The sequence below is a fragment of the Ceratotherium simum genome, chromosome 3, assembly GCF_057802395.1.
Source record: "Ceratotherium simum simum isolate JZ-2026a chromosome 3, ASM5780239v1, whole genome shotgun sequence".
Classification (NCBI taxonomy): domain Eukaryota; kingdom Metazoa; phylum Chordata; class Mammalia; order Perissodactyla; family Rhinocerotidae; genus Ceratotherium; species Ceratotherium simum.
Genome location: NC_141902.1, coordinates 52049597 through 52069310, shown reverse-complemented (window position 1 = coordinate 52069310; position 19714 = coordinate 52049597). Strand labels below are relative to the sequence as shown.

At 36.6% G+C, this 19714-nt stretch overlaps 1 protein-coding gene across 19 annotated transcripts in view; it reads right to left on the bottom strand.

The window, feature by feature from the left end:
* The window catches only part of TCF12 (transcription factor 12), a 373333-nt gene that overhangs the window by 12727 nt on the left and 340892 nt on the right, over positions 1–19714 (bottom strand). For 9 of the 19 annotated variants that reach the window (XM_087427651.1, XM_087427672.1, XM_087427677.1 and 6 more), the window contains 6 exons: positions 19081–19154; positions 18005–18076; positions 17035–17241; positions 7311–7425; positions 6222–6384; positions 1742–1974 (listed from right to left, as the gene is read on the bottom strand). In XM_087427651.1, the coding sequence (XP_087283777.1) occupies positions 1742–1974; positions 6222–6384; positions 7311–7425; positions 17035–17241; positions 18005–18076; positions 19081–19154 (864 nt within the window). The remainder of the gene's footprint in view (positions 1–1741; positions 1975–6221; positions 6385–7310; positions 7426–17034; positions 17242–18004; positions 18077–19080; positions 19155–19714) is intronic. The other 10 variants (XM_087427664.1, XM_004421615.3, XM_004421616.3 and 7 more) reach the window with 5 other exon arrangements.

Genomic DNA, 19714 nt, shown 5'->3' with positions numbered 1-19714 from the left:
TTTTGATGGCTTAGATCTGAGAGTAGGTACCCCGATCTTAAAAAAAAAAATGTTTTTAAAAACACGAATGACTCTGTATTCTAGCTCTAATAAACCATAAGAAGGAAAGGCGCTGTACAGGAATAAGTTCTGCCACTACTGTTGTCCAGACGATAAGATTTTCTAGATAGAGGCAACAGTTTTGAAAATAAATAGCTGGGTAGAGTCAGGGTAGAAAATATCTTGGGCTGCAGAGGAGGAGGATGAATGTCCCTGGACCACTGAACACAGGTACCTCACTGCTTTCAGAGTGAGACAAAGGGTGTCAGGCACAGTTGAAGAAAAACCTTTGGTAAAGTGACAGGAGATACTGAAGGCTCAAGGAACAACTGCTCCTGCCACAGATGAGCAGGCAAAAATCAGATTCTTTTTATGAATATCTCAAGGAAGTTTATAACTACTTAAAGATCAGGTTTCATTAACATTTACACTTTATAGATATTTCAAGGGCCTCAAGACAATAGGAGCAATTATCTGGTTTTAGTAGTAGATTGGTTATGCACGAAATTATTCATCACTCTTATTCAGTAAATATATTGGGGAGAAGAGGATGGATGAATTAACTACTATGGTGTGTTTTTCTGAAAGTGTGTTCAAGTTCTCTAACTCCGGTTTCCTCAGAAACAGCATTCTTTCTACAATCAATGCTGAGCATCCCTGGTTGTAGTTGTCAAGCATCCATCCGCTCCTATTCTTTTTTCTTTTCCAACTTTCTTTAAATAAAATTTTATATAAATATTCAATAAATAAGAAAGCCAGAGTTGCTCTCAATGAAGAGACGTTAGAAGCAGGGTCTGGAACCGAAGGCCAGATCTATAAATTCTTTGCAAAAAGGCTTAGGATGAGGCATTCATAACTTGGGATGAGAAAATATATAGGTATATGCAAAATAGCAAGCTTGATGGTAGAAACTCTCAAGGGGAGGACGCTTGTATTAACTGATAAACCAGATCTAGCATATAGCTGATTGGGACAGAGGAGTTGTGCAATAACCTCTTGTTCAAAAAGGAAGTTTCAAAGCTTCTTTAAGATTCCATCCAACTTGAAAGATAAAACAGTTGGGGTAGTTGTCTGAGTCAGCAGTTGATGAGCCTGTATAACCCACACTTTTGCCCTTAGGGACACAGAGGCATGCCAGCGCATATTAGCCTAAGAAGCTCATGGTATTCCTGATCAGAGATCAACAAAGAAGCCCTGACACCTTATTGACATGGGTATAAAGACATCCATATGAGGCAAAACCAGGAGAGGCCAAGACCAGGCATCCTATTAACCAGCAGGGCCTAGTATATGCCCCAGGGTAAAGCAGGCAAGAAACTGAGTACACAGAAGCAGGGGAGACAGGAAGGAGCAGGGAGGAGGACTCGTCTAGGCAGGTAAATTCAACAGTGTGGGAGACCAGAGTCAACAAGAACTAAGTGGTACAAAGCGCTAATGCTGAGCAGCAGGGGGAGGCTGGCTGTTCTCTGCATTGTTTCCTAGAATTACTTTCTACTGGTTTGGGGGAAGCACTGGGCCTACAGATATGGAACAACACAATGAGACACAGGTGAGAGAATTACAGACAGAACTTGATCCAGATGATGCAGTGGCAGAAGAACCAGGAGAACTTACAACTTTCCCAAGCAGAAGAGCGCGTGGAAATAGAAACGTCTGACTACCTGAGGCAGAACAGTTACGTATCTCTGCTGAATCTACTTACCTCTGACTTGCTGTTCTAGACTAAGGATGACTGCCACGGCCTGATGAAGAATGAGGAGTTTTGTTTGGGGTTTTTCACTCTTTAAATGAAGCTGACACATTCGACCAAGCTCTTTGAATGCCTCATTAATATCTCGCACACGCAAGCGTTCTCTGGCATTGTTAGCCATCCGCCTTTCCTTCTCTCTTTCTATCTTCTGTTCTGGGTTCAAATCCTCATCTTCATTAGTACTGCTGGAAAACAAAGAAACAATAATGTCTATTAGATTCCCTATAAAGTAAGCTGAGCTTATTGTACAAAATTATAAAGATGGAAATGAAAATTACCTACAAATTTTACTAAACAGTAGTAATAGCTACACTTAACATATTGTGTATTTCTTTCCAGTCTTTCTTCAATGTACATATATAGTTATATAGCTGAGATCATGTGATATACACTTTTACGTGCATTTTTCATTGCACATTACAGCATAAAGACTTCTCCATCCTAGTGAAACTCTTTATAAACATAATCTGAATGACTACATAATATTCTAGCACCTTGCTATTCAAAATGTGATCATCAGCATTACTGGGAACTTATTAAAACACAGAACCTCAGGTTCTACTACAAACCTACTGAATCAGGAGCAGCATTTTAACAAGACCCCCAGCTAATTCACATGTACATTAAGGATTGAGAAGCACTGTCTTAGTACACCAATATATTATAATTTGCTTAACCTGTGCTCGTAAATATAGTCTGGCAGTCACCTGGTGAGAAGAAGAAAAGCTTAAGACACAGAATGAAAGAAGCATCTCAGAAAAATGATATGTTCCAGAAAGTTTTAAAGCACGGATGAACTGGAACAATTTTTTTGAAGGACAAATTGGCAAAATGAATCCAAAGCCTTGACATGTTCATTACCTCTTGATCAGCAATTCCAACTTAGAAATTCATCCTAAGAATTAGAGATGTACATAGAAATTTATGTCAAGGAAGTTGATCACAGAATTATTTACATTAGCAACAAATTGGAACCCAATGACAGGAGATAGGTTAAATAAATCACAGTACATCCAGATAATGGTCTACCATGTAGCCTCCAAAATTCAGGCTGCAGATTATGCTAAGCAAAAGAGGCCAGACAGAAAAGACTACATACTGCATGATTCCATTTACGTGAACTTCTAAAAAGACAAAACTACGGTAATGGAAAGGAGATCAACAGTTGCCAGGGGATGGGGTAAGGGTACTGATTACAAAGGGGCATGAGGAAACTTTTTGCGTGGTAGAAATACTCTACATTATTAATGTGGTGGTGGTTAAATGACCATATACATTTGTCAAAGGACAAAAACTGTAGATTTAAAATTGATGTATTTAATTACATATGAATTAAACCTCAGTAAAGCTGTCTACAAACAAAAACAACAAAGAAAAAAGCCATGTTTACAGAAAACATCAGGGATAGATGAAAATGTTAAAAACACATTGTTAAATGAAAAAAGTTGAAATTATGAAACTTACATCCAGCTTAATTCTAATTTAAACTGTATTTATGGAAAAAGATATTCCTTGAAAAGTAAACAGTGGTTAATTGTGGGTAGTGGAGTTTCTTGTGATTTTTGTGTGTGCTTTTGTGTATTTTCCAAATTTCTGTAATGAAAATGGACTAAGTAATCAGAAAAAAACATTTGAGGGAGATGTTTTGGAATAACTTAGAAAATTCTATTTATAAATAAAAAATAAATTACTGAGAAGAACCTCTCAGAACCTTGAAATAATGTGCACAAAGAATAGATGTTTTCACCTCTTCTCTAATACCTTGAGTACTTAAAGAATAAATACACAATAGATTCTTTTTTTTTTTTTTGGTGAGGAAGATTAGCCCCGAGCTAACATCTGTTGCCAATCCTCCTCTTTTTGCTGAGGAAGACTGGCCCTGGGCTAACATCCGTGCCCATCTTCCTCTACATTTGGACACTTGCCACAGCATGGCTTGATAAGCAGTGCGTAGGTCCATGCCTGGGATCCAAACCTGTGAACTCTGGGCCGCGAAGTGGAGTGTGAGAACTTAACCACTACGCCATCAGGCCAGCCCCACAAAAGATTCTTACTAGTGAGTTGTCAAGAATTACATAAAAGTATTCTTTTGATAATAGAGAATCACTAGCTTTTTGACTTCAAAGGACTCTTTACAGATCTAGCCCAAAGGTTTCCAAATGTGGCCACTCATCAGAATCCTCAGGAGTACTTAAAAAATACAGCTTTCAAAGTCCCACTACCAGAGATGCTGATTTAGTGAGCCTGGGTTGGGGCTCAGTCACCTGCATTTCTAAAATGTTTCAAGAGTCTGTGCAGCAGGGTTAAGAACCACTTCAAGATCCAGAGAAATCAGTGACCTCCCTACGATCACACAGCTAATTAGCGGCAGTGTAACAGAACTCAGGCTAGTGATCTATGGAAGCAAACATACATCACATTCCTAAAATTACCATCATCATAACAGTAACTATAGTACCTTTACTGATTGTTACTGCACGTGAGACGATATGCAAAGGGCTTTATATGCATCATTTTTAGTTTATTCTTACAAGAATCCTATAACGCAAAGTCCTTTTTTAGAAAAGAAGGAACCAAAGCTCAGAGAGCTTTAATCACTTGCCCAAAGTCACTTGCCAAGTATATGACGGAGCCATAGTTCAAACCCAGGTTAGCCTTACTTTGTCCAAAGGCCATTTTGTTAACCTATTAACTATTATTAATTACGAAGTATGTTATTATTAACTTATTACAGTCACATGTCACTTAATGACAGGGATACATTCTGAGAAATGCATCATTAGGTGATTCTGTTGTGCTAACACCATAGAGTGTACTTACACAAACCTAGATGGTATAGCCTACTAAACACCTAGACTATATGGTACTGATCTTATGGGACCACTGTTGTATATGCAGTCTGTTGTTGACCAAAATATCATTAGGCAGCACATGACTATATACTGCCTTCCTGATTTTTGATGATCTATAACAAGGTTCAGTAAACTATGGCCCGTGAGTTGGCTACCTGTTTTTGTAAATAAAATTTTATTGGAAGAGCCGTGCACATTCATTTATGTATTGTCTATGGCTGCTTTCATGCTACAATGGCAGAGCTGAGTAGCTGCCACAGAGACTGTATAGCTCACAAAACCTAAAATATTTACTATCTGGCCCTTTACACAGAAAGTTTGCCAACCTCTGACCTATAAAATAAGATGAATGATGAGGAAAGGTGCAAATTATTTCCCTTAAAATTCTATTTCAAAAATAAAAGTATGAAAGAATTAAGATGCCTCAAACGAGTGGTCTCTGGATTCCCTGACCCAATTTTACTTCTTCATGCCTCTGCACAACTGAGTACAATGCATATTAAAATGATAGCATTAGGGCCTTAAGATTTAATTTGTCCCAAGAGAAATGTTTAAGTGTTGAAAAGACTGAGAATGTCAAAGGCAAAAGGACTTTTTAAGTACGTGAATGACAGAAAGGATCATGCAGGTTCTTTTAGTTATATCTATCATACTGTAATCTCCTTTGCACCATAATTTAATACAAACATTTTAAATATAAATATCTATATGTGATATACATGTTATTGTTAAATGGCTACTAATTCCAAGAAATAGGACGTACCACAAATATACCAAATCATCAAATTTTAATGTCGAACTAGAAGAAAAATATGAGGGAAGAATCTGGAAATCATTTGAAACTAACGTACTATGTGCTGATACTCATACTTCAAGGCAAGGTCAAGTCCAATTTCTAGAAAACCTTTCCCAACAACATCAGTCCACCTAGAGCACTTCTTTTTCCATATTTCTCTCAAATTATTACTTAAACCAAGAGTTGGCAAACTTCTTCTGTAAACGGCCAGATAGTAAATATTTTCAGCTTTGTGGGCCATCCAGTCTCTGTGGCAACTACTCAAATCTGCCACTGCACTACAGAAGCAGCCATAGAAACTAGGTAAATGAATGGGGCATGGCAGTGTTCGAGGAAAACTTTATAAAAACAGGCGGTGAGCTGGATTTGGCCCTGGTTTAAATCATACAACAGAGTCTTACCACATACTTAGCCTTAAAATAATATATTCAAATATTTATTGATGGAATGTATATAAATGTCTATATCGCACAATTTAACTTTTTTAAGCTACTGTCTTCTAATTGTCTTACAGACTGTAAGCACTGAAGAGAAAGATGTAATCCTTTTTTATATGTAGACCCTAAAATAGTGTGTTATAATGGAAAACATAATTTTGAAGTCAGCTTCAAATGCCTCCCTTTTAGGGATGCTGTGAAGATTAAATGAGGTAATATACATAAAAGTCCTGACACAGTATCTAGAAATAGCTGACATTTAATAAATGCATGACCCCCTTCAACTTTCCAAGTATTTTCACCCATGGCAAATGAGTGAAATTTAATACCTGGATGCTAACAAATACCTTGTTCTGCCTCTAGATGAAACCTTGATATCTTTTTGGGAGGATTCATCATCTGATTTCATGTCATCTGATGAAGGAGGTTCATGAAGGTTTTCATCTTTTTCTTTATTTTCAGTCTTGATTTCTGCTGGAACAACAGTTCCAGACTGACTTTGCAAGCCACCTACGAAAGAGGCAAAAAACATAAAATAAATGTCCAGACTCATTTATGAATCAGAACTAAGACAGAAAAAGCTTTCTAGATGGTGAACATCCTTAGTTGTTACAGGGCTATAATGGAAATCTGAAGATGTAGGAAAGTATATTATTTAGAGCTGGAAAGAACATGTCCAAGAACTTTAGAGAAAATGACTTATAAAGTATCTGTAATTAAAAGCATCAGCATCAAGGCTGACCTTGATGGTCTGTCTAACGCTCAATTTAAGGCAGTATTGAACAACTGAACAAGGTATGAGAAACGATGCATTTTAGAAACTGACTTCTAAGATGCTGCCATGGTAAAGGAAATAAGCTTTAACATTTTCCTGGATAAACACGGTAAAATAGGTGTCATGGTTAAATATAACTGAAAACTTTACTTTGGTGGTCTTAATATTAGCTATATATTTGTAGTTATTTATAAGCTATATTATATCATTGATTACAGTTTGCTTTTTATCCGAATTGCCTGTCTCTCTAATTAAATTATAATCTTCCAAACAACAGCTACTATCATTCAGAACTCTCAAATATACTCAGAAATATCTTTCTCATTGTCTCTAGGGACCATGAAGATTCAGTCATGATGGGAAGTGATTAAGGAAGAAAGACAGGAGCAGAAGCAGGAGCAGATAAAAAGATGATGAGCAAATACTGAAGAACAGTTTGCACATGGTTCCATCCATCAGTAAGTATCCATAATTGGCCCAGCCAAATGGGCTGGAACCCTAAATATCTATACTCTACATTCAGGCAGTAGCACTACTGTTTGGAATTTCCCCACCTAGATGACTTCTGATTCACAGACGTCAATCTGCCTGTGAGAAAGGTGACAGTGTTCCAAATGATATCCTTGTCTGCATTACTGCTGAAAATCAACACTATAGTTACCTCTATAATTTTCTTGTGTTTTATGGTTCAAGTCTGTGCTTGAAGTAGTGACTGTACTAGACAGGACTGAATGATTGCCATTGAGACTGACAGAGTCTTCTCGATGAGTTCCAACCTAAAGTAAAAAAAAAAAGTCAAGATAGTTCAGGGGCAATAATTGTTCAAATTCTTTTACTGGGTTTAACAGAGAAAACAATGTCACTCATCTGAACTTAGCAACTTTTTTTGGAGGCCACTTTTCTGGTTTTTGGATTTCAAAAGACGATAATATTACTGCTTTTGAATCAAAATATTTAAAAAAATTAAATTTCAACTTTCAAATTTTATATCCCACAGAGGGTTGTTGTGAGAAGCAAATGAGTGAATAGAGATAAAGCACTCTATAAGCCATAAAGCACTATGCATTATAAGATCTATTAATAATCCTATGTCAATCAATTTGAAAATCTATTGCATATACTACCTAAATATATTAAAGTATGCATGAATTTGCATTTAACAAAACATTACTACATTCCAAGTAATAATCGTATTTATCTACACTTTAGCATACGCCTTCCTCACACAGATATGTAGTATCTTGTTTTTTCTCCCTCTCACTGCCTCCTCTCAAAAATTTTAAAAGAGCAGCAAAAGCAATACAAAATCAAAATAATTTGAAACAAAAGTCCTGCATTGCCAGGCAACAAAAATGCCATATATTTTTATTCTCAGTTTTAATCAAATTTACACAAATCACAATTAATCTGAAATGGGAAGGTAAGGCATGCAACCACCACCAAGTGTTTCAGCTAATGCAGTATTTTTAGAAAAAGTGGTTACAAATGAAGCTTTTTATTAGAACAGTAGCAGATGTGTCAATCAGAAGATTAAGACTTTAATTACAGGTTTACTGCCTGGAGTTATACATGAGAACCACTGTGTTTCAATAAATTCTTCAACCCCAGTAAACTGCTATGCCTTGAGTTCCTCTTGAGTAATTAATATAGCTTTTATCTTTCATGACTTTGTATGGATTTTACCCTGACTGGTATAAATACCTCTACGCAAGTTTATCCTTTGGTTTCCCATAAGCTCAACAAGAGAAACCCAAGCAAAGTTTTAAACAGTGCAGGCCATTTGGTAGTGGACCTGAGTAGACCGTTTCAGGTCTTCCACCATACTTTTTAAGAAATGTCTGTCCTGGGGCCGGCCCGGTGGCATAGTGGTTTAAGTTCGCATGCTCTCCTTCAGCGGCCCGGGGTTTGCAGGTTCAGATCCCAGGTGTGGACATACACACCGATTATCAAGCCATGCTGTGGCAGATGTCCCACATATAAAAAGTAGAGGAAGATGAGCATGGATGTTAGCCCAGGGCCAATCTTCCTCACGGTGTTGGGGGTGGGGGGGAAGCCTATCCTTTACCCAATGTAGTTTTTAAAAACCAATTTCAGGGGCTGGCCCGATGGCATAGCGGTTAAGTTTTTGTACTCTGCTTCGGTAGCCGGGGGTTCACAGGTTTGGATCCCGGGCACAGACCTATGCACGGCTTATCAAGCCATGCTGTGGTGGCGTCCCATATAAAGTAGAGGAAGATGGGCACGGATGTTAGCCCAGGGCCAGTCTTCCTCAGCAAAAAGAGGATTGGCAACAGATGTTAGCTCAGGGCTAATCTTCCTCACAAAAACAAACAAAAAAACCCAAACCCATTTCAGTGTATTCCATAGCTACTTTTAAAAACGATTTTAGGATTAGTCATTGCTGAGGATTAGTTGTGTCACTAACTCCCTTGGATGATGAAGGCTTGACTATACTTTTTCGAAACCACACAACATCATATGTTAGATTCGTAAAATCTTAAAGCTAAGAAGGGACCACAGAAACTACTGCAGACTTCTATCCCCTTCTCACCTCTGAAATCTTCCCTAAGCCTTTAGATTTCCTCCCCAAAAAACTTGAGAAAAATCTGAAGAGATAAACCTAACAATCAGTGAAGAAGTGGACTGTGAAAATTATATTCAAGAGAAAAAATTATTTTAAAAATGTTTCTTGATATCTGTCTCCAGGGTATCCTGATCATGTTTCTTAATACACAGGGTGCTTTCTTGCTAGGTATGAACTACTCAATAATATAAGGGGATGGTCAGTTCAAAAATCCCATTTTATAAAAATATATATGGCATAAATACAATATATAGCTTGCAAATTCTTGGGATTTAGGAGCCTAGGCCTATTCGAAAGATAAAATATCACTACAACAATTCTGACTGGCTGAAGAAATCACTGCAGGATAAAGTAAAAGCTAAGATTTCTGTGTTTCTATTTATAATAATGTAGACTTAAAACTTACCACGAACTTTAGTAATACATGAAATTTAAACTTTTAAATATATGTATACTTACTATATATTGTATATTATATATGTGAAACTCATTTTATAGCTCCGTAAGGCAATACCATTGAACAGTAACAAACTGAATTTTCACTCATTTGAATGATAAGTGATTATGCGTCTGCTGAATTCTTATTTATTTCATTAATGTAAATCTTTGCTTTTCTGAATCTCAACTAATAAAAATGTACTATTGGGCCGGCCCCGTGGCTTAGCGGTTAAGTGCTCGCGCTTCGCTGCTGGCGGCCCGGGTTCGGATCCCAGGCGTGCACCGACGCACCACTTATCTGGCCATGCTGAGGCCGCGTCCCACATACAGCAACTAGAAGGATGTGCAACTATAACGTACAACTATCTACTGGGGCTTTGGGGGAAAAAAGGAGGAGGACTGGCAATAGATGTTAGCTCAGAGCCAGTCTTCCTCAGCAAAAAGAGGAAGATTGCCATGGATGTTAGCTCAGGGCTGATCTTCCTCACACACACACAAAAAAAAGTACTATCACCTCCTTTCTAATAAAAGGCTTGGCAGACAAAGGATCATTATCTAAACAATAAATTTTAGGGATTTTGCTTTACCCTGAAGGAAAATCAGAAAGGTTGCTCAACTTGTTTTGGGATATAATGCCAGCAAATATTTTTGTCTCTATGGAATGCTACAAACTAAGTATTTTCTCACCCCAACCTACATCATTGGCTTCCACGAGAAAAAAATTAAACCTTTTAAAAATGGCCTCAGACTAGCAAAAAGCTTGAAGTCTGGAGTTTTTCATGTTAATGAAGTTAGCAGGAACTTTTTCTTTGTAACTTGATTCCCCTTGCCAATGGCCCTCATATATTTTCTGGAGAATTTGACTTTCACAATTCTTATAATTCTTTTTAACCCTTGCTCACCCTGGCTCCCATGTCTTCCCTTTAATCTGCGGCTACCCATTCAAATAGCTCTGTCCACACACACAACAGGTGTATAAACAGTTCTTTGTCTGAGCTCAGAGCCTGTGGGGCCAGCGAGACAGGACCCTGTTTAATTGTTCATCTCGTTAGCATACAGCTGACAGGCTGGTGCTATTGGGGGAGTAGCAGGGGAAGGCAAACCCCTAGGCTGGCTATGCTCTAAATTTCGATTATTATGAAGAGCTCCATTTCAGAATAAAAGGCCCATCCCATTAAATGACATCATCCTGCATTCTGAATCTTCACAATCTGTTACAGCCTTACTTTTGTGGGAGCACCCAACAAGGGACCTATTTTCATTTAATTTGGCCAATGGCTTTAGCACCCACAATGGAAAAATGTTAAATCTAATTACTTGATGAATAAGAGGTCTTGTGAATTAAGAGACAAGACCGAAAAGAACTCAGTATGAATTCTTCTCTGATTCTGAATTCTACTCTCATAATTTGTTCAATTTGTACCATTCACTGAATACTAATGATTTAAATTAATCAGTATTAATCTACAGACTGATTAAAGGACCTATATGTACTGTATGTTTTTTGTTTTACCTACAGAGGGGTTTTATCTAGAAACTTGGTAGAATTTCATTTGTTATGGTTCCTTTTTAATGATATTACCATAAATATATAACCTGTATGGTTTTCAAACTAAAAAAAAGTCATTTTGAACAATTCTCAATTTAAAAAATGGTATCAAAACCCTTAAAAAGCACCATAACGTAGTCTTAATGAAAAAAAAAATTTTTTTAATTGCCTATTTAGCTAAAATTGGCTAGAAGTAAAATACAGTTAAAACTTAACTCCTCCAATTCAGCTGAAACCTAGACCCACAATTTCTACAGTATACAAACTTATACTAATAAAATTAAATAAAGTCTAAATGTAAGGTTAAAATGATTCCAAATTTATTTTGATAAGTGACAAAAGTGTTTATTTTGAATAAAATATTACCTTATTTGCCCGTTAGTCTTTAATAACTTAAGTTTCTTAGAACTAAGAAAAATATAGTTTCTCTGCTTTAGGATTTAGTAAATAGACATGATTTATATTTTTGAATCATTATATAAGGTAGCTTTAAATTCTACAATTTAACATCCTTTACTCTGCTCTTATACAAGAATACCACACATCTCCAACCATAGCTTAAACAACAATAAACCCAAGCAGTACCCCCCAAAATAATAATAATAATAATTAAGAGAAATGCCCAGATTAAATCTCCTCAGGACTTGTAACAAAGAAATCAAAAGACCTCATGGATGGAATTTTTTAAGATCTGCACCAAGCTTTTATTAATAAAAAAAGTTTCTAATCTAACTTAGCTTAGTTTAAAGTCCTAATCACTGTCTGAGGAATAACTGAGTATTTTGTTAAAAAAAGACAAAAGTGCTACCTGGAGTTATCTCGCTGGGGCTCAGTATTTTATTTTATTTATTTATTTATTTGTGAGGAAGATTAGCCCTGAGCTAACATCTGATGCCAATCCTCCCCTTTTTGCTGAGGGAGACTGGCCCTGGGCTAACATCCGTGCCCATCCTCCTCTACTTTATATGGGATGCTGCCACAGCACGGCAGCATCGGTGCGCACCCAGAGTCCGAACCGGTCAACTCCAAGACTTGGAAGCCGCACGCTCACACTTAACCGCTACGCCACTGGGCCGGCCCCTCGCTGGGCCTCAGTATTTTAGATATTACAGCCATAAACAGATGTGATGTACAATAGTTTTATGTTGTTAAGACCTCTTTGTACTGCCAAAATGAAATTAACGATTCTATTCCTTTTCAGTTTTCCACTTAATATCAGTATTTTTTCCTGTCAGCAGTTTATTCCAAGAATTTATTCTTACACTAAATAAATGAGAGCAAAACTCAAGTTCAAGGCTGACATTTCAATGGTTCTAAAAACCCTGACTTTGTGTTTTAAAATTTAAATGATGTATCAACCACATCCTAATAAGAGTGTCTGATAAAAAGTCTTAAGTTTTATATTTGCATTAAACAAATATGGAGAAATCATCAAAAATACTGAAAGGGAATAGGAAATTAAATAAATGAAAATGTTAATTCCATTAAAAAATTAAGAGCAAATATTAAAACTATGCCAGGCTGGCTATGCTAATTAAATAAAAAGGAGTAGAAATTACCTATCTTTTTCCAATATATAAATCTTTCAGGAAATTTAACTTTTGTGTATATTAGATAGCTAAAATATGTTAAAAGCTTTCTGTAGTTCAAACCTCATTTAATTCTAAAATTTGATGTTAATCAAGTCTGTTTAGTTAAAAGAAACAATAGTCAAAATTAAGTCTTTTGATATTGACTTCTATTAACATATTTTTGGAAGATGGCAGTCTTACTTCCTTGGTGTGAAATATAAAAATTTTCTGGAACAATGAAAAAATACCAGATGATTATTTTGTCTGTAAGACAAGAAGATGGATCTCCGACAAATCAATACTATCAGCTGTGGATGACCTTACTGGCATAATCTTGTTATAACGAAAAACAATGTAAAGAAACTTCTCAGCAATAACGCTGTCTCCCTGCCAAGGACACTACTTTGGTTAATCTGTCCATGTAGACTTTACACAAGTAATCTTGGCAGCACTGCAGGCTGGGAGCTCAGCCCTCTGTACCACTTTTATCCTACACTCAACTCTTATTCTTCCACTCCAGTGCATTCTGGCTCACCCCAAATATTCCAACTACTTCAATAGAACTCCCAAACTATTCATTAAACCAAAATAAGTAAAAAGTCATAGGCTCTCAGAAAAAGGAAAATACTTGCTATCCCTTGTTTCCTGCACTGGGAAGCTAATTTATGCTCTAAATCAGCAATTGACAAAGTATGGCCTGTGGGCCAACTCTGGTCTTTTTTTTTTTTTTTTTTTTTCCACACATAAAGGAGCCCTTTTTTGAAAATAAAGTTTTATTGGAATACAGCCACACCCATTTGGTTTCACAATGTCTATGGCTGCTTTCAAGTTACAACGTCAGAGTTAAGTAGCTGTGACAGAAACCATATAGCCTGTGAAGCTGAAAATATTTATTATGTGTCTTTTTACAGAAAAAGTATGCTGACTCCTATTCTAAATGCTAGGAGAGAAAGCAATATCATATTTAAAACCTGCAATTAGGATGGTAACCTATAGTAAATGCCTATTAGAACAAAAATCCGGGCCGGCCCCGTGGCTTAGTTAAGGTTAAGTGCGCACGCTCCACTGCTGGCGGCCCGGGTTCGGATCCCCGGCGCGCACCGACGCACGGCTTCTCTGGCCATGCTGAGACCTTGTCCCACATACAGCAACTAGAAGGATGTGCAACTATGATATACAACTATCTACTGGGGCTTTGGGGGGAAAAAATAAATAAAAAAAGAACAAAAATCTATTGCAACAAAAATTTTATTTAAATATTCTGTCGAGTTCCTGAAATGGTATTTATGTTTATTAGAATAATTCTACTCTCTGAAGAAAACAAATGGAATGATAAAAATTAAATATTTTTGAAAGAAGCTGACCTCATGAATTCTACATGGTGATATAGAATTGCTGATAAACTGGTATTTCTGTGGTTACTTTGTAATTTTGGCCATGTAACCCCATTTTTAGGAGCCTAAAACAAATACTAATTTATGTTAATACAGAGGAAAAGTATATAAACTACCAGAAAGTTAAACAGGACAAAAAAAGAAGAGTGGTTCTAGAATGTAAAATTGTCATTGTAATTTCTTAGTCACCATCAGTTAGACTACATGCGGGCAAGTGGTGATAATAAAAGCAGGAGAGTCACTCTTGAAGATGGCTGGCAATAGTTACATACAACAATATGTCCCCCAAATCACACAACCTCCAAGAATATGAAAAGAGTTGATTCCATACAAGTGGGTACTGAGCATGTAAGCAAGGGGCTCCCGGAAATACTGATGGAAGTCCTCAGAAATGGATAAGACCCACCAGGATAAGAGTCTTCCTAAACCGTATGCCTAAGATTTAGTTGGGAGAGTCACTCACTGGCTGACTTCAATTTTCATTTCATTCCATCCTTTGGCCTTTTGTGGAAACGGAGAACTGAGAACTCACAGCTCAAAAGTTTATTTTGGAAGGATGGGAGATGCATACTGACTCACCTGACAGTGTCAGATTTTGTCAGTTAATAACTTGATATTTTGAGGGTAAGCCTGGCAGAAACATCTGCATCACCACCTACACTAGTGATTGTGTCTCGATGGGGTGGATACAGCAGATGATGACTGGCGATTTTCACCAGCTCTGTGTCCTCTAAGAAGGCTGTAAGAACTGAAGAGAAGTGTGTCTTTTTTTTTTTTTTTTAAAGATTTTATTTATTCATTTTTTTCCCCCCAAAGCCCCAGTAGATAGTTGTATGTCACAGGTTCGCCTCCTTCTAGTTGCTATACGTGGGACTCGGCCTCGGGTTGGACGGAGAAGTGGTGCCTTGGGGCGTGCCCGGGATCCGAACCCGGGCCGCCAGCATCAGAGCGCGCGCACTTAACCGCTAAGCCACGGAGCCGGCCCGAGAAGTGTGTCTTGATACACACACTGAGAAACAGCTTGGGCTTAGATGCTGTGGCACTGATGCTGCTGCTCAGACTAGGCCAGACTCATCTCATGTTTGCGAAGACTCTTTTTGTCCAGACTACTTTAATGTTTTTTCTTTTTTAAAGAATATCTCTAGCAGCCCTTTTATTGATGCTCTGAAGTAGGCAGCATAGTCCTAGAGGATATAACGGGAGCTACTTTCTTAATTAAAAGCTTCAGGGCAATATCTAATGAAACAAATTTTCCCTCTACAAGTCTTTTTAAAATGCAGTAGGTTTCCACATGGCTTTGGAGGACTGGATTTTGAAAAATCTCTTTTCCAACTCATATCCAAAGTTGGTAAAACAACCTCCCAAAGACAGAAGATCCATTTTATACAAACTCTACATTTTAATTGGGAGGAGCCAGAGATATATCAAACATGGTAGCAGATAAACTGAAATAGGAGCAGTGAGCTATTAACAGTGAAGAATTTAAAAATGATTAAGAGTGAGGAATAAGAATTGCAAATGTTGCAGTTGAGACAAACTTGAGATTCAAATATATTGATTTTCAAGTCATTCATCTAAATAAGGATAAACAGTACTTCAACAAAATAGGAATTAATTTGATAGTCTACATTTATATTTGCAATAAATGCTATCTTATTATACTATTAAAATTATTTTATTACTACTACTAATAGTGATAACAATACTCCCTTATATTTCTATGAGTTTAATAATTTATAAATGTTTTGACATTTATTAGCTTATTAACAGCAACAAAAACTAATTTAAAAGGAGCTTGAGTTTCAAGATTTTCTGACATTAAAAAAAAACCCAAACAACTGGTTATTAAGATATGCAGGCATCTAATGTCACCCATGTTGCTAAAATCACTGTTCTCAGGAAACCAGGCAGCCTTGTTTGATGTTTACTTCAGCGGCTCCAAAACGAATATGAATGGCTGTCTGACATGTGAATGTCAAAATCTGGAACCAATCCTATTTCACAGAACACAAGATTTCAGCATTTGGGGCACCTAATTATTTTGATGACAGGTGAGGTTTTACTCTTGATCACATGGCTTACAGCTAGAAATCTGTTTCATAGGAGAATATTTCACAGCATGCAATGAATCTTAAAAACCATGCCATAAACATGCAAACACATGGTATCAGTTAAATAGCAGGTTCAAAAAGAGCTTCATTCCTTTAAAAGACAATTTGGATAAAAAATTATGTAAGACATTCAACATAGAATTTTTGATGTGCATGCCTGTAGAATTTTACATTTTTTTCTCTAAAGAATCACCATGTTTTTAAAAAAGATGGATTGAATTATTTTATTCTCTTCGGGGATTAATCTAAAATTGTTTCCTTTCATTGTCACTTAAATTACAGCCATTCTTAAAACTACTCAACATTTTTTCTTCATTTGGGAATAAAGCTTAAATTTGGACCTGTACAAATAATTTTGAATTCCTTCTGCTATTGGAGGCTGGTTCCAAATGACAATAAACAGCTTTTCTAGACTAGAACCCTTGAAATTCAGTCTTGCTTTACAGCTTTTGCTATTCAGACTTCCTATACACTATTTCAAGGCAAAAACTGTTCTGCCAATTATTACGCATCTGGAAAAAAAATCCAAGTTTAAGCTAAAATGATCTCTGTAGAAAGTTTGTTTTTTGCACATGATCATAGCAGGATTTTAAGGTCCAATGCTCAACCAATGACACTGCCCAAGACAGGGCAGGTCTATTTTCAAAAAGAAGGACCTTCTCCCTCAAAGATTTCATGAAAAACATTTAGGACAATAGGCTTTAGGGGTTATTACAAAAAAGATGAGCACTATTTTACCATTGAAGCAGATCGATTGCTTGTAACAAGGCTTGATCCACCATAGTTTGAACTGAGGCTTCCAATTGGTGCACTATGGGATGGTCCCAATAAACTGTGTATATCACTGTGACCAGCAGGCAAACTGGTGGAAGGTCCCACGGCATGGTTCCGCAGCACATGGATAGCATCATCCAGTCTGTCTAAACGATCCTCCATTCGAGACTGCTGTAGGGATTGCAAAAAAGACATGGAGGTTACTGCTGGTATCTGTTACATTCATTAAACTGTTGTTTCCTACTTTGGGATATATGAAGACAGCAAGTGAAATGCAGGATCAAGTAGCTTCAAAAGCCACTACATGCACTACAAATCAACAATCAAAGAAAGGATATCTGTAGACTATGCTAAATTAACAAATCTTCAGAAACAAAGTACTGCTTCATAAAATCAATTTACCAATCTACCATGAGGTTATTTCTTTTAGCTTCTACAAAAGATGAAGGCTACTCTACCGTGTCTGATACTCAATTAATTATAGTTGATAAAAAAGATAACCTGTACTTTAACACTGATCTTCGAAATGAGGGCAATTTGAGGAAGGGTCCTCAAATCCATTACGTTTAAGTTGTAATTTTGTTTTAAGTGAATAAGGCATACCTATCCAAAATGATGAACACATCCAAATATGCTCTTTCACAAAACTGAGGAAATGATATTGTCTGTCTTGGATACACACATGCCCCATACACAAACATATTAGAATTTTTAAAATCAAAAGCACATGCCAGTAGAGCTCTTTTAAAAACAATCATTCTCAACAACATAAATGAACGAAAGTCTATTCTTACATACCGTTACAAAAACGAAAACGGTCATTGTTTGATTTTAAAAGACTTTGGAGTCTGTACAGGCTTGAAGATTTTAAATGGATAATAGGAAGTATAATTAATTGAAACACAAAAAAGGCACCATCTAAAAGAAATAGTACCTCACAGACATCCTTTAAGAAGGACATTGCATCTTGCAAATGCTCGTGAAGTTGCTGCTCAACTCGATTTTTCTGGCAAAGTCAAGACAGAACAGGAGGCAAAGCACAGGTTAAGATTAACTCCAAAAGAGATGAGGAAATAGCTGATGTGCATGTCAGCATAACATGTTAGTAAAGTTAACGCAGAGACCTGCGAGATCTACTTGTATTAAGATATGAGAAGGCTGGGATTCAACAGCGAAGTTATAAGGTTAGCATCTAAACAGCACACATTGCTTATATTTGCTTGCAAAATATGTGAGAGGAAAACTTTCCTTTAATTCAAAACGTTCTGTTAGTCACAGAAAAAGAACTTTTCTATCTGTAACCTGGAATTACTGAATGATAGCATGACTTAGCATTCCATCAAGCCATTCTTATTTTGTTTTTATAAATCTTTGTAATTCCGGGATAAGCATTGAAAAGCAACAGTAGTTAACATTCTACCACAAATTCTTCACGCTCAATACCTAGACAGTCGCCTTCATTCTATTGCCTTGTTTGTTAAATAACATTTTGCTGGTACAATTTGTAAAATATATTCTTTTTTTTAAAAGAAAACATGGGAAATAACACTCTTCATGACAAAAATAACTGATACTACATTTTTAATGGAAATGTAATAAACTATACATAGTATCATCATATGAGAAAGAGTAATATACAACCATTTTGCATTGCTGGACTGATTTTCTTGCTTTTACTTGGTCTGTGTTTTTTTTTAAAGTTTCCTCTTATACATAAACATAAAAGTATAGAAAAATTAAGCCCCAGATTTGTCAAAGAAACAAAAACCCCATAACACTATTTTAACACCAGCTGTCCTGAGACCAGAAGCCTGATGTCCCCAAGAACAGATGGCAAAAGGCACACCCAATGTGTCTTATATTGTTCAACTAAATCAGGCCATTTGTTAGCAAAGAATTCGTGTGTAATGCTATCCTACTGTTTTTTTATTGTTACTCAAGACTTAACTGAAAAAACGAACTCCATACTATCAGATAAAAGCGACCTCTATGTTTCTAAGAGGCTCTTACCAGGGAGTGAAGTGAGTTCTCATAGCTTGGGGATGAAGGAGCTTGCCCTCCAGGTCTGGGCCATTGACTGGTACCTGTTAAAATAAAACCCAAAAGCACTCACACACCTTGGTTAACTCGATGATCTTGATAATGTTCTGATGGAAAGGGTAGAGATATTCAATAACTGTACAGTCACGTGCCACATAATGACCTTTCAGTCAACAATAGACTGCATATACGACAGCGGTGCCCATAAAATTAGTACCATAAAGCCTAGGTGTGTAGTAGGCTATACTATCTAAGGTTTGTGTAAGTATACTCTGTGATGTTCACACAATGACAAAATTATCTAACGACACATTTCTCAGAACATATCCCTGAGAAGTGACACATGACTATACATAAATTTATGTGAAAATTTTTGTTTAGCCTTCAGCATAGTATTGGCTACTTATGAGCCGAACACATTAAAAAAAAAAACTTTTTCATTATTAACACAACAGTGCAGGGAGTTGAGAAAACAAAGAGAAAAAAAACTATACTTTAAAAAGATATAACTACTTTTATGTTTGCATATTCTTCAGACTTTGTCCATATACACACATATCTTGAGAAAATGTACTTAAAATAAACGTAATTTAAAATTCTGTCC